Source organism: Carcharhinus amblyrhynchos, chromosome 1 (genome assembly GCF_965287045.1).
Source record: "Carcharhinus amblyrhynchos chromosome 1, sCarAmb.v2.hapA, whole genome shotgun sequence".
In the NCBI taxonomy this organism is placed as follows: Eukaryota; Metazoa; Chordata; class Chondrichthyes; order Carcharhiniformes; family Carcharhinidae; genus Carcharhinus; species Carcharhinus amblyrhynchos.
In genome coordinates, this window is record NC_137324.1 from 38,076,270 (window position 1) to 38,099,249 (window position 22,980).

Below are 22,980 nucleotides of genomic sequence, written 5' to 3' on the forward strand. Positions count from 1 at the left end.
TTCATAGAGAAGGAAACAAGAGAATGCAGAATGTAGTGTTACTGTCATAGCTAGGGTGTAGAGAAAGATCAACTTAATGCAAGAAAAGTCCATTCAAAAGTCTGACAGCAGCCAGGAAGAAGCAGTTCTTAAGTTGGTTGGTATATGTCCTCAGACTTTCGTATCTTTTTCCTGTTGGAAGAGAGAATGTCTGAGGTGCGTGGGGTCCTTAAATAATTCTCTCCAGAAATCTCTTTGCCCCTGTCTCCTATTAAGGTGCTCCTTAAAACCTCTCTCTGACCAAGTTTGTGGACAACTACCCTAATATCTTTGTGTATGACTTCTATTAAATTTTAATTTAGAACACTTCTGTGAAGTGACTTGTGGCATTTTATATGTTAAACGTTTGATACAAATAAGTAGTTGTTCTAATAATAGGTGATATGGCTGTATCACAGCTTGGTATGGCTCCCGTTCTACCCAAGACCATAAGGAACTACAAAAGGTCATGAATGTAGTCCAATCCATCACGCAAACCAGCCTCCCATCCACTGACTATATTTTCCGCTGCCTCAGCAAAGCGGCCAGCATAATTAAAGACCGCACGCACACTGGACACTCTCTCTTCCATCTTCTCCCATAGGGTGGAAGACACAAAAATCTGAGGTCATGCATCGGCAAATCAAGAACTGCTTCTTCCCTGCTGCTAGACTTTTGAATGGATTTACCTTGCATTAAGTTGATCTTTCTCTACACCCTAGCTATGACTGTAACACTACATTCTGCACTCTCTCCTTTCCTTCTCAATGAATGGTATGCTCTGTCTGTATAGTGCACAAGAAATAATACTTTTCACTGCATCCCAGTACATTTGACAATAATAAATCAAATTGAATCAAAATCAAATATATTAATGCATTGATAATCCATTTGTATTAAACATAAGGATGTGCTATTAACAATTTTTTAGTTAAAAGTTTATTTATTAGTGTCACAAGTTGGCTTACATTAACACTGCAGTGAAGTTGCTGTGAAAATTTCCTAGTCACCACATTCTAACGCCTGTTCAGGTACACTGAGGGAGAATTTAGCATGGCCAATGCACCAACCCCAGCACGCCTTTCGGACTGTGGGAGGAAATTGCAGACTCTGCACAGACAGTGATCCAAGCCAGGAATCAAAACTGGGTCCCTGATGCTGTGAGGCAGCAATGCTAACCACTGCACCATTCATATTAACCACAATGATGGGCTATTTTAACACAGTTGTTGTTCCATTTATATTGAAATAAAATATTGCTCCAGCCCTAGATGACCATCGGCTGCTCTGCCCTTTGAGCGAGAAAACACCGACTGATGGTGATTTAACCTGAGGATCACAACACTTCAAGCAAGGGGCAAGGTTGAGAAGGCAGGGTTTTCACAAATAGCCTCAACCGATACAGGAATTGAACCCACGCTTTTGGTGTCAATCTGCATCATGAACCAGCTGCCCAGCCAACTGAGCTAAACCAACCGCTCCACCCTATTTATATTAAAGGCACAATGATGGACTATTTTAACATAGCTGTTTTTCCATTTATATTAAACACATATTTGGAAGGACAAAATCGAAGTTGACAGTTTGGTTTGATGTTGTTCACTGTTTAATTAAACAGTGTACAAAAAGTTAGTACTGTAATTCTAGAGATAGCACTTAATGTTTCTTTTTCAACAACTGTTTTCAATGCAACCAGTGTAAGATAAAAATTGTTTTGGTCCAACTGTCTTTTTCCTTTATATTTACTGTAACATGCCCTGCACATCGCTCAGCTTGTGTGGACTACATCTAACTGAACCAATGCTGGAAATACACAACAGATCACTCAACATCTGCAACTTTATTCACCCCATTCATGGTTTGAGTGCGAGTCGCAGTCAAGTTACAGTTTGCTTCTGTGGGAACACTGAAAATCTTCCCTTTGTTTGCTCTTCCTTTGTTTTGCTCTTCTAGCAGAGTCTGGAGAAACCAGAATTTGGCTCAGCTGTGACGACACTCACATTCAAACAGCCTCTCAACATTCTGTACCTGAACTCGCTCATTGTGATCGCCCACTTAAGACACGGCAGTTAATGACTGCAATTGTATTGCAGTAAGTGTTAGCACCTTCAGTATTGGAGTGGGGGAAGTTGTAAAGAAACTGTAAACCATTATTTACTGCTTTGAAAAAAAAGTGCATTCATTTGGTATTGACATTTATCTCCTTGTGTTTGTATATAATCGGTCTCTCTTCTCTTTTTCAAATTCTCTCAAATCAGCACAAGTGCAGTCCGATTCACCTTGGCTCAAGTGGCAACTCTCCCTCCATTTCTGAGGAGATGTTGATAGAGACCAATTTCTCGGGGTGATGAAAGAGATAACTGAAGCTAAAATAGTCAAAGCTTAGGTGTGAGATGTGAGGGTTAACATGTTGCACTAAGTCAAGCCATGCAATCAAATAAGTGATTATGAAGGAAGATAATCAAGATCAACACAATTAGGTTACACTTTAACTGCATACCAATTCCAGTTAGATCTTATCAACATCTCATTCGATGAAGATTAGTTTGAATCATCACAGGAGAGCAGATTGCTATGCATGGCTTCCAATCCGTAACCAACAGATACTTATTTTTTCTACAAGTTGAGTGGGGAGAGTAAAACTGTTGCCTGCTTTTAGCCGCAACAAACGCTTCACAGCGCTTTCTTGCGCCTGAGGTCACAATGGTGGTTCCACTTACCTAGGCCAAAAAAACCAATTGCTTCATTCTGTGTTAAAGACCAAGGTAAATGGCGTCACTGCAAACTCTCTATGCACATGATGAACAGAGTGACATATTGGCACACATTGCAATTCACAGCCACAGTTTGATAACAGGCAAGCCTCCCTACATGTTTATACAGGAACCTGCATCAACATTATTTCTAGTTCGCCACTTCTCAAGGAAAGGCAATCATACACGAATGAAAAGTTGACAGTGCTCTTGACTCAACAGGTCTTTTGCTGTTTGCTCACATTCTCCTAAAATACAAGGGGAAATTTCAATTGGTCAACAATATCCTCCATGTGGGTTAACCACATGAGACTAATAATAAAGCAAAATCATAGAAATATGTAAATATATTAGTGATGCATTTAAAATCTATTTGTGTGAAACACAAAGATGCACTATTTTAAAAATTGTTCCATCTTCATTATACACAAAGTGCTATTTTAACAACAGTTGTTCCATTTAAATAAAATTAAATGTTGCCAGTCCCAGATGACCTTTGACTGCTCTCTGCTTTGTGAGGGAGGGACTGAAATCTGTAAACAATTGTGTTTTTTTTACAAACTTTCTTACCTGAAGAACCTGCCTTTCCAACTGAGAATTCCCTTTGGAGAGCTCCATGATCTGTCGCAGCAGCAGCTTGGTGCTTTCCGTTTTCCCCGCGCCACTTTCCCCACTGTTAGTCCAAATGAAATAATAAAATGCATGTATAATCTCCAACTTCCGTTTTCCTATTCAACATTAAGATTCCAGAGAAGAGTACAAACTATTAATAATCAACATTTACAGAAATATATGAAACTTCTGTGTAACGGGCCAGGTGAATTCAGGGCAATTATAAAATCAGGGAGAACAAGAAATTCCCATCGTAGTTCCACAGGCAACTGAAAATTATAAAAATGGTTTCACTGTTCCCATGCTCTAGGGTGGCACAGTGGTTAGCGCTGCTGTTTCACAGCGCCAGGGACCCTGGGTCGATTGCAGCCTTGGGTGACTACCTATATGGAGTTTGCACGTTCTCCCCGTGTCTGTGTGGGTTTCCTCCAGGTGCTCCAGTTACCCCCCCAACATTCTGAAAAATGTGTGCGTTAGGTGCATTGACCCGAACAGCCGCTGGACTGTGGTCCTCTTTTAAGGTCAAACCAAATAAACAAACAAACTAAATTAGGACAAGACTACAGGAATTTCACAGTAACTTAATTCCAGTGTTACTGAGCCTTACTTGTAACTAATAAATAAACTTTAAGGAAATATTAATAGCAACATTAAAGTCAAATTCATAATTTTGAAAATAATCCTACTGATGCTGTGCATGAGATTCCAGCTTGGGAAGCTGTGTCTCAACCCAGATGTTAGAGTTAAAGCCACAAACTCACACAAGGCACAATACTACAAGATGTCATCTACAAAAAGGATAATTATTATCACTGGTTGTGCTATAACACATGTTCTATATGTAATACTGATATGAACTAGCTAGTCACACCAACAATGAAAAGTTCCATTTTTCTTTGCCCTAGCCAAGGCCAAACTAATACATTAATGTTATGCTACCCCAAGAACTCCAAATCATGGCCTGTAACTTCCTGGACCCCAGCATGGATTTAGAGTACCCCCAAAGAGGCACTGGGGAATCTCAGGTTTCCAGGTAAAAATTAACAGGGCAATTGTCTGCAAGTGCCAACTTCCTCAAGACAATTACATTGTAATGAGAATCATCCAACAGAGCAAGTTAAATTCACTAACTTTGGCTGGTTCTACCAGGGTTACTGTAATAGTTACTCTGACAGAGTTAGAAAAAAAACACTTCTAATTTCAATACTATCTTAAAGACCTGGTTCAAGCTCCACATGGGACACTCTTCCACACTCTGTATCCTACCTAAACCCCCTAAGTAATCATTCACCTCTCCCCCTACTCTAGAATTCCTAACCCTAAACCCCAGGGATTCCCTAGACCCCCAGTTGCACAGGAGTCCATCCTCCTCAACCCACGGGCACCGACTCTAATGCCCCCCACCCCCCCCCAGCCTTGACACCCCAGTACAACCCTCTTCATAGAAACCCTACAGTGCAGAAAGAGGCCATTTGGCCCATCGAGTCTGCACCGAACACAATCCCACCCAGGCCCTATCCCCATATATTTTACCCACTAATCCCTATAACCTATGCATCCCGGGACACGAAGGGGCAATTTAGCATGGCCAATTAACCTAACCCGCACATCTTTGGACTGTGGGTGGAAACAGGAGCACCCGGAGGAAACCCACGCAGACACAGGGAGAATGTGCAAACTCCACACAGAGTGCCCCAAGCCGGGATTCATACCCAGATCCCTGGAGCTATGAAGCAGCAGTGCTAACCACTGGGCTACCATGCCACCCCTTGATTAGCCAAATCCTACCCACTTACCTAGTCCCTGGTCTGTCAACTTCACTGGGTCCGCCTTGCTTTATGGCAACTAGTACAGCATAAGAGGGCATGGCCTCCTTGAGCTCGCTGATACTGGACTGCTTGTGGCCCACAGGGGCTCTTTCACTGCAAGCTCAAAGCAGCTGCGGCCTTCAGAGGTTTCCCCAAAAGTTTCTCACAGCAAGTAGGTGTGCTTTAAATTGTAATTCCAACGGGCCATCAATTCCCAACACTGGATGGAAGTTATGACCCCACATGAAGGAAGTGTTGAAAAATAGCCTTTTCACCAGAAAATTGTAAACTTTAGATTCCAGATAACTGGCTTTCTTCCCCTTACAGAAAGACTTAAAATATGTACCAATGCCTGCTGTAGGAGACATGGACAAGGCCAAATACATTTAAGCACATGATTTTATTATATAATTTCATTAATATAATCTCACCTGATGACTATACATTGGTTCTTGGGGCCACTGGCTAAGCGTCCCAACATTGATCGATATGCACGATCGGCCACTGCAAAAATGTGAGGTGGGAGGCTGTTCTTTGAACAACTTTTGTACTTTTCGGCTTCCTGACAAATGAAAACACAAAGCAGTTAAAACAGTGTACTATTCTTGGGTTTTATAGACACTACAGCATTATTGGTTGCCATTTACGTGATTAGGTTTTAGCTTGATCAGGTCCAATCACCTAGCACAAAAAAAATCACATGACAAAGTAAAAAAAGGAGTTCTCACTGGCAGTGAAAACATAGAAAGAATGCTTCAAATGTCACCGTCACTGCTGTGACATAACATAGAAGGAAGCACGCAGTTTATTCCGCTGGTCAGAGATTCTCATTTAAGCTTGCTATAGCATTATTCAACTTGCTTTCCAAACCACCACCACCACCGAATGTATTATTTCCAGCTTCTCAAAGCTCAACATATTCATTCAGCTAAATATGTGCTTACCTCTCTCAAAGCAACCCTGCTCCATTTTCTGACCCATTCACAGCATCAACATCCTGCTGAACTGTGACCATACTTGCTGGCATAACTTCTCAACACCCTCTACGAATACCAAGTAAACAGCTTTCTTGCAACGCCTCTCCCAAACAGTCTACTTTCACAGCATTATCTTTGCTGGTTCCATTTACCTTTCTCTCTTGCTATAATCACACTTTGGATCAGCCATGCTAACAAATTGCCCCTTAGTATCAGGGGGTCTAGCTAGGGTAAATGCATGGTGTTATGAGGATCGGGCCTGGGTGGGATTGTGCTCAGTGCAGACTCAATGGGCTGAATGGCCTCCTTCTGCATTGTGGGATTTTATGATTCCAATTGACATGCCAGCAATATCATTCACACAGGATCACTGACAACATAGAATTCTATCACTTTACAAGGGACTGCAATGCTATTGGCACCTTTCTGGCGTCAAGTGCTCGATGAATCAAAATTCACACCAGCAAAAGTGAAATCTTTTTTGGACCAACACAAAAATGTCTTCAACAGCAAGGTTACATTTATCCAATCCTTTCATTGTGGGCTTACTGACTTTGTCCTGTGCAAGCTTCAACTCATACAGTAATTAGCAGCTCAATTTCTCTCATCAAAATCTTGCATATCAAGTTTCCGTGCCAAAAAAAGACAAAACTTGAATACAGGGATTACAATCTTCATTTTAAAATTCCTTAAAAGCCTCAGTCCAGCCGCAGACCTACTCAAGGCAAGGACCCCTTGCCTGCATACTTTTTATTTGCTAGACACTGGATCACTCCTTGTTCCCTTTTCCCAAGTTCCAGCAATCACTACCTGCAGTGTGCAATTCTCTGTCTTTTCACCTGACTACCTACCTCTACCTTGGGGACATGCTTCAAATCCAGACTCTATCATGCCAGTACAAATCACAATGAACTCACCTTTTCAAGAAATCACAGCCTGTCTATTATAATTACAATCATATCAACCATTTGGCACAGTTCAGACAATTGTGTAGCATTAAATGGTTAATCAACTCAGTCATTATTTTAAATTTCTTAAATTTTCACATGAACATCAAGTTTGATGCTGGGAATATCTTATAGGTCACAGAAACCCTACAGGATGCCATTTGGCCCATTGAATCTGCACCAACCACAATCCCACCCTGTCCTAATATCTTGATGCAGTTCTCTCTCTCTCTTACAGAAGCTCTGTTGGAATTCAAGAGTTAACTTTTGGAATGCATCCAATGGTTTGAAAGGATTCAATTTTTCTTTTCCTATTTAAAGATTATTTGTCTACTAGTCACAAGTAAGGCTTATATTAATACTGCAGTGAAGTTACTGTGAAATTCCTCTAGTTGCCACACTCTGGTGCTTGCACAGGTCAATGCACCTAACCAGCACATCTTTCAGGCTGTGGGGGGAAACAGAGCATCTGGAGGAAACCCATGCAGACATGGGGAGAATGTACAAATTCCACACAGACAGTGATTCAAGCCAGGAATTATACCCAGAAACCAGGCACTGTGAGGCAGCAGTGCTACCCACTGTGGCTACTCTATCATGCACTAAAAAGGTGGCACGGTAGCACAGTGGTTAGCACTGCTGTTTCACAGCTCCAGGGACCTGGGTTCGATTCCCAGCTCGGGTCACTGTCTGTGTGGAGTTTGCACATTCTCCTCGTATCTGTGCGGTTTCCTCAGGGTGCTCCAGTTTCCTCCCACAATGCAAAGATGTGCGGGTTAGGTTGATTGGACATGCTAAAAATTGCCCCTTAGGTGTACTAGGATGCTTAGGTTAGAGGGATTAGTGGGTGAAGTATGTTGGGATAAGGGGATAGGGCCTGGGTGGGATTGTGGTCGGTGCAGACTTGATGGGCCGAAGGGCCTCTTTCTGCACTGTAGGGTTCTACGATTCTATTACTTTGTAAATAAAACATTAAAAAAAAATGAGCAATAACACAATGTGAAACCTTTGATAATTACACACTGATTTTTCCACATAAAATGGAGATAATACTTACACATAAATATATTGTGATCATTAATATTCAAGTTTAAAAGCATCAGCATTGTACAGCAGGATGTCATTAAATTTCCGTTACATGCTATATGTAAAATTAATACCTACCGACTTTTCATACAATGGTAAATACTTGAAAGGATTGATGGCTATGAGAATATCGCCAATATAAGTCTGTAAGAAAAAAATGGCAGGATTATAACCAATTACAGCACACACTTTTCTACAGGTATTCACAATTTTCTCCACTATTATAGAGGAGAGACAAGGGGCTGAGTAAAATAAGATCCCTATCCATCTCCAATGAGAGAAAGGGGGAAGAGATTACAAAAAGAAGAGTTCAATATAAAATCAAAATACTGCTTTGTAATTCCAGAAAATCTAAAATTAAGATATTAATCGCAAACAAGAAATTCTAACAACAGATCATGCCATTGCAGTACTTTTATCACTAAACTAGCAAATGCCCTGTAATGAACAATTAAGTACAGCAGATCAATTCTTGAAGCACATATTGCATGGAACAAGGTAGGCTTCACTTTGATCTTCCTTTTCTGAAGAGTTTACATTGCACCAGTTAATTACTTTGTGACTCATTTCAATCTCTGGTGTGTCCACACCTATTTTTAGAATATGTTAATATCCTGTTTGGATTTGATTGAGTGTACACTTTTGCTTACCTATGAAGTGAGGCCAGCATTACATTACATTCAGTGAACTCTGAAGGGCTTTTATCTCTACATGAAATACCGTGTGGATAGAGGAGAGCCGGTGGATGTGGTCTTTCTGGATTTTCAGAAGGCGTTTGATAAGGTACCTCACAAGAGGTTACTGCAGAAGGTCAGAGGACATGGAGTTGGGGGTAGGGTGTTAGCGTGGATAGAGGATTGGTTGTCAAATAGGAGGCAGAGAGTGGGGGTCAATGGGTGCTATTCGGATTGGCGGTTGGTGACTAGTGGGGTGCCCCAGGGGTCGGTGCTGGGGCCTCAGCTATTTACCATTTATATAGATGATCTGGAGGAGGGAACCGAGTGTAGGGTGTCGAAATTTGCTGATGACACCAAGATTGGGGGAAAGGCAAATTGTGCGGAGGGTGTGGAGAGTCTGCAGAAGGATCTAGATAGGCTGGGCGAATGGGCCAGGAAGTGGCAAATGGAATTTAATGTTGGCAAGTGTGAGGTGGTCCACTTTGGTAGGAAGAAAGGTAGGAAGGACTATTACTTACGTGGCGAAAAACTGCAGCAGGCGACGGTGCAGAGGGACCTCGGGGTCCTTGTGCATGAGTCGCAAAAACCCAGCCTGCAGGTGCAGCAGGTGGTCAGGAAGGCGAATGGGATGCTGGCCTTCATAGCGAGGGGGATTGAATATAAAAGTAGGGAGGTCTTGCTGCAGCTGTATAGGGCATTGGTGAGGCCGCAGCTGGAGTACTGTGTGCAGTTTTGGGCGCCGCACCTGCGCAAGGATATTTTGGCCTTGGAGGGAGTGCAGAGGAGGTTTACTAGGCTGATACCGGAGTTGAGGGGGTTGAGCTATGAGGAGAGGCTGAATAAACTGGGCTTGTACTCATTAGAGTTTAGAAGAATGAGGGGAGATCTCATTGAGACGTATAAGATGATGAATGGGATGGATAGGATAGAGGTGGAAAGACTCTTCCCGCTCAAAAAAGACAGTAGGACTAGGGGGCAGAGCCTCAAGATAAATGGGGGGCGGTTTAGAACGGAGTTGAGGAGGAACTTCTTCACTCAAAGGGTGGTGAATCTCTGGAATTCTCTGCCCGTTGAAGTGGTGGAGGCTGCCTCGCTAAATACTTTTAAGAAGCGGGTTGATGGGTTTTTGATAAGAGAGGGGATTAAGGGTTATGGGGAGAGGGCGGGAAAGTGGAACTGAGCCACGACAGATCAGCCATGATCTTATTGAATGGCGGGGCAGGCTCGAAGGGCCAGATGGCCTACTCCTGCTCCTATTTCTTATGTAATCTGGCAAAAATTGATAAACTAACAAATATAACTCCTCCAGCTTTGAGGTGGTTAGATCAGTCATGTTTGAAGCCTAAATTGCACATAATGCAATAGTAATCATTTACCAATTTATACTAAACACAGCACACCATAACCAAAGCCTCAAATTATCCACTACGCAAAATGCAAATACAGTAATGGAGTACAAAACTTAAGAATTCAAACATGATCTTGGGCAAAATATACACTAAACAGGTTTAAAGTACAAGGGTGTGTCCAAATTCTACACTGGTAAATTAGATTTTAGTTAAAGCATTACCACAACAGATTAAAAGTGAAAATAGTAATGGGCTGTGGTTTTGGAATCACAGAATTCCCACAGTGCAGAAGGAGGCCATTCAGCCCATCAAACTTGCACTGAAAACAATTCCACCCATGCCCTATCTCCTCAGCCCCACATATTTGCCCTGCTAATCAACGTGAAACTAATGGCCAATTTAGCAATCAACCTAAAATGCAGATCTTTGGGATGTAGGTGGAAGCCAGAGCACCCAGAGGAAACCCACACAGGCACGGAGAACGGAAGGAATGAAACGTTCTAGCCTTACAGCTGATCCAAGTCACATACATCTTCAAAGACAATGTGTCTCCCATCACCACAACAGCTTTTTTTTAAATTCTCTCAGGGAATGCAAGTGCCATTGGCAAAGCCAGCATTTTGTTGCCCCTGCCTAGCTACCCCTAAGATCTTTCTCTGACCCCGTTCAACATAATAAAACATCCTAAGGCTGTTCACTCAAGTTCAGAAGGCAAAATTTAATAACAAAGTAAAAGCAGAGAATGAAAGAGGGGCATCTCAAAGGCAGAGAGGATTAGGAAGGGAATTCCAGATCTTAGGGGAAGGCAATGATGGAGTGACTTAGAAATGGGTGGAGGCCAAGATCACCACTAAACATACTTTACTATGTTGCATTTGTCCCCTTTATGGGACACTCTGCCTAGAGTGCTACGTACAACCAGTGGAAGAATCCATCCAAACTGTTTTTTTAATGTTCAACCCAGTTTATCACCAGACACTAAATGATGATTCGCAATTAGATTCTGATTGGTAGAGGCATTGCTATGGAGACTGTTCCATGTGTTGGTGACCAACAATTAACTTGATATTCTCCTCTTATACTGTGTTCTTGAAGTGTCCTGACGAGTGCAAGACAAAAAATTTCAAGATCCCTTTTTTCAGCAATACTCAATTTCTGTATTGCCAAACGACTATTTATCTTCATTCGATTACTGTTTGTTCGTAAATGATGCACTTCAAATAGATGGACGTCAACAGAACTCAGAAAGGATGTGGCCCAAGAATGTTGTGGGTTGTTCGAGAAAGTTGTGGATTGTCTTAGCTGCTGTGGTGCAATTTGTTACAGTTGTCTAAATGTGAGCTGAGTTTTCAGGGCAGATTGCTGAATGTAGATTGGCTTGAAGCCTTGCTCATGAGGTAAAAGCTCTTAATTAAAAATACTTTAGTTACAGAGCAATCATCAGAGAAGGAAAAGCTTTAAAGAAGGGTTGCATAATGGCAATAATGCTCAATTAACACAACATAGCAAAGGTATGCACTTTGAGTGCCCTCTTTACATGTTCATCACGTGAATCTTAGAGGTCAATTTTATTACTGAATCTGAATTCAATACAAAGCAGTTTTCGCAGGATTTACTTGCATCTTCAAAACAGTCATCATTTCTCAATTTTAAAAAGGCTCACCCACGACCACCTCAGTTTTCACAAAATAATCCCCATGTCTGACCTTCCATTTCTCTACAGAGCTTCAATCTGCTGAACTGCTTGTTCAGATCACTTCAACCAGAGCTTGATCTGAGGTCAAAATCCCCAACATCTGTTGCGATGGTGACTGTGGTACATTGTTCCTCCTCCACCACATCCCTTTCATGAGACTATCCCAAAGTTGTTCTTGTTTGTTTCCAACTTTGCACCTTGCAACGTAATCAAATCAGTGATGGCTGATATAAAAACAGAAAATGCTGGAAAAACTCAGCAGGTATGGCAGTATTTGTGGGGAGAAAAACAGAGTTAACGTTCTGAGTCCAGTACGATTCTTCTTCGGACCACAGTATTGACTTCTCCTGCTGTCCCCACAGTTACTTTCAGAATACCAAGTTTCCATCTTCAACACCCTCTTCATTCGTGCATTCCCCTCAGTGAGGTTATACTGAAGCATGGGTTGGTTTCACAACAATGCTGATCATAGAATCATCAAATCTATGGCACAGAGACAGGCGTTTCAGCCAAATTGGTTCATGCAGATCAAAAATCCATCTAATCTAACCCCATTTGCCTGCATTTGGCCCATATCACTCTAAACCTTTCCTATCCATGTATCTGTCCAAATGCTTTTTAAATGCTGTGTATGTTCCTGCCTCAACCATTCCCTCTGGCAGTTCATTCCACAAGAGAACCACCCTCTGTAAAAACCTTGCTCCTCGAGTTCCCATTAATTCTTCTCTCTCAACTTTAAACCTATGCCCTCAAGTTCTTGATCCCCCAACCCTGGGAAAAAGGTCACTGACATCCAATTCCCTATTCCATCACAACCTGTCAAGGCTGTTTGGCTAAAGTTGCAGATGGGCAAAAATGGCTTCTGAAGACTACTGATGTAATTTTCTTCAGCCAAAAGCTTTCCACTTATGCCTCCAACTCACACCCATCACCTCCCCCACCTTCAAGGGCCTGCTTCGCATCAAGCTCCAGTTACAGTGCCACTGACCAAAGTTAAAGTTTATTTATTAGTCACATGTAGGCTTACATTAACACTGCAATGAAGCTACTGTAAAAATCCCCAAGTCACCACACTCCAGTACCTGTTCAGGTACACAGAGAGAATTTAGCATGGCCAATGCACCTAAACAGCACATCTTTCAGAATGTGGGAGGAAACCCATGCAGACATGGGGAGGACATACAGACTCCAGAAAGATAGTGACCTAAGCCAGAAACTGAACTCAGGCCCGTGAGGCAGCAGTACTAACGACTGTGCCATTGCCACGTTTTTAGAGCTTCTGTAGGCTTTCTCCCAACATTAAAAAGAAGCCAGTATTTAGATATCAGCAGGCAAGCCTCTACAACTGTTTTGGAGGCTGATGTCCTTTTTTCCTACTGCATCTTGCAACAGGTTCAAAAGTCTTGAATTCCAAGCTTCAAAATTCAAACAATTGCAATGGTAAACTCTACGTCTCTGTGACTTTTGTCTTTTACCTTGGGAACTTGTTTACTCAAGTTACCTCTAATGGTGCTGTTACAGAACTACTGCTCTACCTTGAAACAAAAACATGTGAATGTTTCCCCATCACCTATAGAAAAAAGGAACAGGAAGGTTCCAATGACATCCATCAACTTTGCAACCGAAACTTACTATCATTTGGCAAGGTTCTAAATTAACCCCTAATAGCACAAATCTGAATATACTGCTGATAATACTCAAATCAACCAATAATAACTCTTTAAACATATTTATAGGACTAAATTTGTGTAGGACACTGAAATACAATTCAAAGTTGGTGATGTCATGTCATTTTTATAATTCATTTAAATCAAGATTAACATGGTCACAGCTAATCAAAATAAATGAACAATATTAATTCAATAACACTGGAATAGAAATGTGCTAAATAAAACTCATTATAAAGAAGCAGGCCCTTTGGTCCAACCAGTGTCCAAGTATGTTACCCCCCATTCTGTCCACACCCGAAAGAGCCCCCCCCCCCCCCCAAAATTCTGTCCACCTCATATCAGCCTTTCAGCTTATTTTCTATTCCTTTTCCTCCCACATGCATCTTTTGAAAATACCATGCTATTCACCTCAACCAAGTTTCATATACTAACTGCTGTCAGTAAAGAAATTTCACTATTTCTTTATTGGATTAATTAGTAACTACCTTGTATCCATGACTCTTAATTTTGGATTCTTGCACAAGAAAAAACATCCCACATCTACCCTGTTCAACTCATTCTATGTCTTCTCTTTTACTAAGTGAGAAAAATGCCACAACCTGTTCCATCTAATCTTTTTGTTCTCATCCCTTAACACACAGTGCAGCCTGACGGATCCGAAGCTAATTGAACGTCACTTCACTATTTTGGAATTCTACTCCTATGAGGATCAATGCTCTGCTTTGTAAGCATTTTTAATTGCTCTGCTGGGCTGCGATGATGCTTTTAATGATTTGTTCTCCCGTCATCCTAGATCCCTTTGCTCTTCTGCACCATTCATTTTTTTTAAAAAAGTTGATGTCTCTGTTTTTTGCACCGTGATATGACATTGGTCAGTTCAGTGGGCTTTAATGTGGGTCAGTCTACTAGTTTTCTAGTATCTTTTCCTGCATTATGTTGCACTGCTCCTCAATGACAGCCATATTTCGAACTTGGTATCACCTGCAAATTTTGATACTGACTTATTAAGATACATGGTAAACAGCAGTGTCAACATTGATCATTGTGCAATGTCACTTTCTACTTACCTCTAACCTGAACTAATCTTTACCCCCAACACAATGGTCTAAAAAGTACAAAAACATTCAGCTATTTGAGCAGCAAGTGGTTAGCACTGCTATCTCACATCACCAGGAACCCAGTTTGGGTTATTGTGCAAACTCCACACAGACGTTCTCATATCTGCATGGGTTTAGTCCAAAGATGTGCAGATTAGGTGGATTGGCCATGCTAAAATTGCCCTTTAGTGTTAGGGGTACTAGCTAGGGTAAATGCATGGGGTTAGGGGGATAAGGCCTGGATGGGATTGTGGTCGGTGAAGACTCAATGGGCGGAATGGCCTTCTTCTGCACTGTAGGATTCTATGATCTATGACTCCACATGCTCTAACTTCTGATATCAATTGACTGTGTGACACTTTATCAAAGGCATTGCCTCCATTTTTGATGGCAGACAGTATCAGTTGATTACATGATCTTGAATTTTAAAAATGGCAAGAAAAATCTTAATCCTCTAATAATAGAATATTGATATTGCTGCTTAAAACTAATCTTTCAACTAACGTAAGACTTGCATTTAGATCAGCCTTTTTATGATGCCTGCAGTCAGTTGGTCAGTCAGTCTTGCAAGTAGTCTTCCCACAATGAAAGCCCTTACATGGAAAGTCAATGTCAACCTGACATGGGACTTGACATGTAGTGGGACCTGTAAGCAAACTGGGGTGAGTGGAGTATGGGTTCCTCGTTCAGGGGTATTCAGTGCCTGATTGAGGAACCAGTTTTGGAAAGGGGGCCCCACATAGTCCCTCAGCCCATTCCTCCAACTTCCAAACCCCTTCCCCTCTCGCTAGTGATTTGATTTATTATTGTCAAATGTATTAGTAATCAGTGAAAACATATTGCTTCGAGCACTAAACAGACAAAGCAAATCTTTCATCGAGAAGGAAAGGAGAGAGCACAGAACACAATGTTAGTCATAGCTAGGGTGTAGAGAAAGATCAACTTATTGCGGGGTAGATCCATTCAAAAATTTGATGGCAGCAGGGAAGATTTCTTGATTTCAATTTGATTTATTATTGTCATATGTATTAGCATAGTGAAAAGTATTGTTTCTTGTGCGCTATACAGACAAAGCTCACCGTTCAGAGAAGGAAAGGAGAGAGTTCAGAACACAGTGTTACAGTCATAACTACGGTACAGCGAAAGATCAACTTAATGCAATGTAGGTCCATTCAAAAGTCTGGTGGCAGCGGGGAAGGAGTTGTCCTCGAGTCAGTTGGCACGTGACCTCAAACTTTTGAATCTTTTTCACGACAGAAGGTGGTAGAAGAACGAATGTCTGGGGCGCACAACGTCCTTAATTATGCTGGCTGCTTTGCCGAGGCAGCAGGAAGTGCAGATAGAGTCAATGAATGGGAGGCTGTTCTCAAGTTGGTTGGTATGTGCCCTCAGGCTTTTGTATCTTTTACCCAAGAGAAGAAGGTGGACAAAAGGATGTCTGGGGTGTATGGGGTCCTTAATTATGCTGACTGCTTTTCCAAGGCAGCGGGAAGTGTAGACAGTTTCAATAGGTGGGAAGCTGGTTTGAGTGATGGACTGGGCTTCATTCGTGACCTCGGGTGGATTCTTGCCGTCCCCATTGAGCCCATCCACCCTCACTCGCCTTTCAGAGAACAAGCACAGCCTTATACTGAGATAACTGATTTTGGCCTTGGAGGGAGTGCAGAGGAGGTTTACTAGGCTGATGCCAGAGTTGAGGGGGTTGAGCTATGAGGAGAGGCTGAATAAATTAGGCTTGTACTCGTTAGAGTTTAGAAGAATGAGGGGAGATCTCATTGAGACATATAAGATGATGAATGGGATGGATAGGTTAGAGGTGGAGAGACTCTTCCCGCTCAGAAAGGATGGTAGGACTAGGGGGCACAGCCTCAAGATAAGGGGGGGCGGTTTAGAATGGAGTTGAGGAGGAACTTCTTCACTCAAAGGGTGGTGAATCTCTGGAATTCTCTGCCCGTTGAAGTGGTGGAGGCTATCTCGCTAAATATTTTTAAGACGAGGGTTGATGGGTTTTTGATAAGAGGGGATTAAGGGTTATGGGGAGAGGGCGGGAATGTGGAACTGAGCCACGACAGATCAGTCATGATCTTATTGAATGGCGGGGCAGGCTCAAAGGGCTAGATGGCCTAGTCCTTATGTCCTTATAACATTTTATAAATATTACCATGCATCCAGTAACAAGCCTGGACTTGAATACATGGTGTTTTTAAAAAAATGCAGAAACAGCCAATTCTAAGTTGCTCATTTCCTTTCTCAGGAAAATTGGAAAGCCTGGAAATTTGTCCTTTCACCAAATTTAGCCTAACGTATAGCAATGCTGTGGGATTGGGAAGGATATACTGACCTTGGAGCAGGGTAGTGAAAATTCACCAGAATAACACCAAGACCTAAATGGTTAAATTATGACCACAGTTTACATCAACTTGGCTTATGTATCATTGAGATGAGAAGATTGAGGGATGGTCTAAATTGAGGTACTTAACACGACAAAGGATTTGACAAGGAAAATACAAGAAAACTATTTTCTCCAGTAGGAAATTCAGAACGAAGGGTTACAGTTTTAAAGTTGGTGTTAGACCATTCAAAAGAGGCCAAGCAGTATTGTTCCATGTGATGGGTGACGGAAATGTGGAACATTCTCCACTAAAACGTGATGGATTTTAAGTGAATTTAAATTCTCAGGACAAGTATTAACAAATAAAAGTGTCAAGTGTCATGGGGCAAAGCCACGAAAAAGGGCGTGAAGTACAGATAAATCAGAATCTAATAAAATGGCAGAGCGCAACTAAGCAGCCATTCCTGTTTGACCACATTGTTGCATATGACAATGTGACATGTATGCTGTTTAACACCTTGCATAGTTCTAGAAGATCTCAGTTGCCATCTTTCAAGATTGAAGAGTCCAGGTTCCTTTGGTCATTCCACATGACTCAACTCAAGAGTTGCAAATTAAACTGAAAACATTTTGCTGCATTGCTGTCAGAGCCTGAATGTTTCCTGATGACCTGGGGATCAAATGTGTACATACAGCGCTATGGGAAGAAGCACAAGTTTATTTATTATTGTGATACGTCAGCTGCAATGAAGTTACTGTGAAAATCTCCTAGTCCCCACCTGTTCAGGTTTAGCATGGCCAATGCACCTAACCACATGTCTTTCAGACTCTGGAGGAAACCTACTGGATTTCCAAGAAGGTGGAGTCCTGTACTGGTAATCCAGAGGCCCAGGGTAACACTCTGGGGGAATGGGTTCAAAGCCAATACAGCAGCTGGTGGAATTTAATACAATTAATAACTCTTAGTAATGATGCCTGCAAAACAATTATTGTGAATGATTCACTAATATTGTCATTTAGGGAGGTCAATCTGTCACTTATCCAGTCAGGCCTACGTGATTTCAGACACCTGGCAATGTGGTTGACTTTTAACAGCCCTCAAATGGCCTCACTTAGTTGTGGCAATTAATGGTAGGATACAAAATGGCAGCTTTGCTAGCAATGCCTACATTGCATGAAACAATAAATAAAAATCAAGTGGTGTCTTGAATTCCTAGGCAGTAACATACTTTGGGACACATTGGAGATGTGAAACAAACTACGTTAGTGTAATTCCTTTCTTAACCTTCCTGTGCAATAAGTCCACCAATTTTTACTACAGCACTTTTTATCCAATTGCACATGGCCCAGTGTAAAGCCTCTGTCACCAACAACAGAAAAAATTCATTCACATACCCTGTACCGTTTTGTATCCATCACAATTAATAGTGGATTGCCTGTCCTTTGTTTGACATTTTCCAGTGTAGGAAACGTGGATATAAACCTGCTGCCTATCACTCAGTGACACACTGCATTAAAGCTCTAAACAGGCTACTTGATCACATCAAGAGAAAGAAAGTGCACTTTTTTTGGTGATAAGTCTAAAACCTTCCTTCCTAAGCAGATGGGCCCTGACCCGCTGTATTATCAACATTTTAAAAAGTCTTTATTTTAGATTTTCAGCTTCTACAGTATTTTGTCTTTTGGCCTTCTACAAGACTTTCCAAAACATTTCAGTGGCAGTGAAGCACATTATTTACTTAATACAGTATTTCATTAACCACAATTTTTCATTTATACCAAACATAAAGAGACAGCAGGGTCCAAAAACCAAACATGAGGAAGTCAATCCTTTAAGATTAATTTTAAAACACCCAAAGAAAACCATAAATACTTTTCATGATAACTTATTTTGTGTTAGACAACTACAGAATATCTGTAGTCTTCAACACTGCTAGATCAAAAGCATCCACCATTACCTATATTAAGGTCAATATTGGTCTTCAAAACTTTTAACCCTGTGCACTATGCACGTGGTGACTAGGCAGTATTGTCTCCCATATCCTTCTGCGTCTGAAGTCGGGTCTGGTGGGGGTCGTTCGCATCCGGGTGGAAGAGACAAGGGACCAAGACATTTAAATTCCCAATGGTATCTAATGATAGCCTGGGGTGGGCGTGTGTTTGCCCCTACTGCCTTCAGTACCAAATTATGTCCAACTTTCTCGAAGTGTAATGAAGGCACTACCAACCTCTCAGTCAGCCGAACAAAAGCTGAAAAAAGAATATGCCCTGATGGTCTAACGTCCCCTTTCCCTAGAGCATGGTGTGGAATCAATGATACTTCCCTTAAAAGGAAGCATTATGTAACACTATGCCTCCAAAAATCCAGTCAATACAATAACACTTACACACAGTAACATTAAATACTTTAGCCTAGTTTGCTCATTCTGTTTTTCTCTCAGGTTCAAATTTGTCGAACACAAAGCTTTGCTCAGTCTGCTGTGAGAATGGCTAAACAAAAGCTGTTCAGAGCAAGACCACTTCTGTCTGCTAGGACGAGTGTTGAAACGAGTTAGATATAAAAAAAGACATCCCCTCCGCAGTAATCCCTTTCTGGTTTAGATCAATGAAAGGGAATAGTTGCTAAACTGGAGCCCGGAAGCCAGCATAAATCAAGTAAACTTTCAATCACCCCCCCCCCCTCCATCATTACTCACATAAATGTGATCATGCCGGAATCTGGTGCCAAGCACATCCAGGAGAGCGCTCTCATTCAGCTCCGACAGGGTGGCCAGGTCCTCCGGCAGGCTGGACACAGACATCTTCTACTGGGGGCTCACTCACACACGCACTCGGGAGCCGGGCTCCGGTGTTAAAAGATGCTGCAGATGACACCCCTCTTCTTATGCTACAGTGTTCAACAAAGTTCCTCCACACAGCATACACCCCAGCCCGAAATCAATCTTCCTTCCATTAAAGTTTGCTTGTTTCCCAAAGCGTTAAATTATTTGTAATTCCGAATTTTAAAAGGGATACACTATTATCCGCATATTCATGTTACTGTCAGAGCACCGCTGCTTGTGTACTTTTTCTTAAAAGGGAAAGCTGAGGCGCTCTTTTGCGCCCCCTAACACAGTTACACCTAAATAGGGTTCCACTAGGGAATCACTGACTCCCCACGCTTCTGCACCCATTAATAACAACACCTCCAAACACCTAGCTCTGCCTCAATTCATCCTCACAATTCTCATGAATGAATGAATCTGTCATCTCTGAGGTGGGAATTCTCAGGATCTGACTCTCACAGAGCCGCCGTGTTTTCTTTTAGCTGCAATGTTTGTTTTCCCTAGTTCTGAACGGAGAAATTCCCCAGCGGCTCAATCTCATTTCTTGCTATAGTGGGAGGAGCAAACCTAGAAACCAGGTGTTGTCCTTAAAGAAGGGAAAGTGGGAGGGGTTGGAGAAGTCAAGGCGAGTGACTTATGTTAGAAAGACAAAGTGCTACTAATAAATAGCCAGATCCGAAAGTTAATGCTTCGAAACTGCTCTGAGAATTCCAGCCCAGAGCACTTTCACACACGTTCCAAACTGCAGAACCCGGCGTCCAGTTCACCTTTTTCAATTTTGGAAGTTATTTGAGACAGAATGATGAATGGGAAATAAGTATATACATTTATATATTTGGAGGGATGTTCTTTGACTAGTTGGCACTGGGGGTTCTGAGGTAAACTTGCAACACGTCATGTTTGCGAAATTCTTCTCTTTAAACACCTGACGTAATTGATGTAATGATTACTACAGTTCAAATTGTAAATTACATCATTTGAACTTCATTACATTTACAACGTTAGTAACTGATATCAGTTAGTACGATTCTCTGCTGCTATTCATATTATAGTGCCTTATTGTGCCTTTCCATTTCCCAAAGTGAAGTGGAATTTATGGAAGTTGGTGGTAAAATCAAATATGACCTAATTTGGCCTTCATTGCAAGGGGGTTTAGAGCAGGGATGTGTCGTTACAATTTGGTGAGGCCTCACCTAGTGTATTGTGTGCGGTTTTGGTCTCCTTTACTGAGGAAGGATGTTCTTGTTCTCAAGGGAATGCAGCAAAGGTTTACTAGGCTGATTCGGGGATGGGACTGATGTATGAGGAGAGATTGACTAGGTTAGGAATGTTTTTGCTGGAGTTCAGACGAATGAGGGAGAGATCTCATAGAGAGTTATAAAATTCTAACAAAACTACACAGGTTAGATGCAGGGAGGATGTTTCCGATGGTGGCCATGTCCAGAATCAGGGGTCACAGTCTGAAGATTCAGGGTAGACCATTTAGGATGGAGATGAGGAGACATTTCTTCACCACAGAGTGGTGAGCCTGTGGAATACATTACCACAGAAAGTAGTTGATACCAAAACATTGAATGTTTTCAAGAAGCAGCTACATATAGCACTTGGGGCTATTGGGACAAAGGTTATGGGGAGAAAGCAGGATTGGGCTATTGAGTTGGACGATCAGCCATGATTGTAATGAATAATGGGGCAGGCTCAAAGGGCCAAATGGCCCCCTCCTGCTCCTATCATCTGTGTTCCTAACCTCATTTTGAAAACAGTTGTTTTGTGCACAACCACCTTCTCAAGGGCAACTAGGGATGGCAATATATGCTGGCCAGCCAGCGATGTTCATGTCTCATGAATGAATTAAAAAAATTTAACAATCAATTATTATCATTGATGTTTTACACCATACTGGACTTGTCACAGTGGAATATTTTGAGCCCAGTCATTGATTGTCGGCAATAAGAGATGAAATTATTATCAATAAGATAGAGCCTCCACCCAAAATGAATTTGCTGTGTATTAAAAACATTTTCTGATTTATTTTGTATTCTAGCAATTAAACACTGTCCAAGGAATGATTCCCCAAGGTGAAAGTTCTTTTTTGTCCTAGGCAGTGAAACTCAGCAATGTAAACCTTTCAACCGACCTAGAAAATTCTAATATTGTCAAAGTTGATCACTCTAACATGACTTTTAGTACAAGGCTTCAGATTTAATCAGACGTGGCATTCAATGGCCTCAGCCTCTTCTGACTGGGATTAGAGTTGCCGATTGACGTGGCCAGGAATTTAGGAATGTGTAATGTTTGTGACTCCCACCACCATCCCCCCTCCCCCGACCAACTTATAAAAATGGTCTGGCTTTGTGAGGCGTGTTGAAGCCCTGATGTCAGTGTATTGCAAGCTATGCTGCTGCACTCCCATTAGAGTTATGGGAACATTAGGATTAGTATAGGAATTCAGCTTTTCCTGCTCCATTATGCAGTAGATCACAGCCAATCTCCACCTCTGTTTCACTTATCTGCTTTGATTCCGTATCACTACAGTAACAAGAAAGGATTGACTGTTTCACTTGATCACAGTCCATACAGAGTTCCAGATCAATATGTGTGTTTGCACGATAGTACCATTCTTTCTGCCAATGTTTGGTGATCCTGCTTGCTTTGTCCAACAAGCAGTTCAAATGTCATGAAATCCCTCCCCCTCCCCCACTAAAGCTAGAAACAATATTACATTTACTGGACTAAATTTTCTTCCCGTTACATCAATTTTCATACAGTATTTGGGCAGAGAGAGGAAGGAAATCCAAAAAGAAAGGCATTCAGTTACTTCCCTGTGTGCCCCAAGCACTTTTGGGATTTTGTTCTGTATGAACAGTAAAAAGTAAAGTAAAGCACAGTGGTTAGCAGTGCTGTCTCACAGCGCCCATCATCCAGGTTCGATTCCTGGCTTGGGTCACTGTCTGTGTGGAGTTTGCACATTTTCCCTGTGTTGGCATAGGTTTCCTCTGGTTTCCTCCCACAGTCCAAAGATGTGCTGGTTAGATGCATTGACCTGAACAGGAGCCGGAGAGTGGTGGCTAGGGAATTTCACTGTAATTTCATTGCAGTGTTAATGTAAGCCTTACTTGTGACTAATAAATAA

The 22,980-nt window shown here is 41.8% G+C and overlaps 1 protein-coding gene across 1 annotated transcript in view; it reads right to left on the reverse strand.

The window, feature by feature from the left end:
- LOC145357271 (myosin-IIIb) overlaps positions 1 to 20,109 on the reverse strand; it is a 148,178-nt gene extending 128,069 nt beyond the window's left edge. Inside the window, exons 1-4 of the mRNA XM_080210522.1 lie at positions 19,719 to 20,109; positions 8,280 to 8,345; positions 5,623 to 5,753; positions 3,342 to 3,444 (exon numbers count right to left, since the gene is read on the reverse strand). Coding sequence (XP_080066648.1) covers positions 3,342 to 3,444; positions 5,623 to 5,753; positions 8,280 to 8,345; positions 19,719 to 19,823 — 405 coding nt within the window. The 5' untranslated portion in view covers positions 19,824 to 20,109. The remainder of the gene's footprint in view (positions 1 to 3,341; positions 3,445 to 5,622; positions 5,754 to 8,279; positions 8,346 to 19,718) is intronic.
- Between the last annotated feature and the right edge of the window lie 2,871 nt (positions 20,110 to 22,980).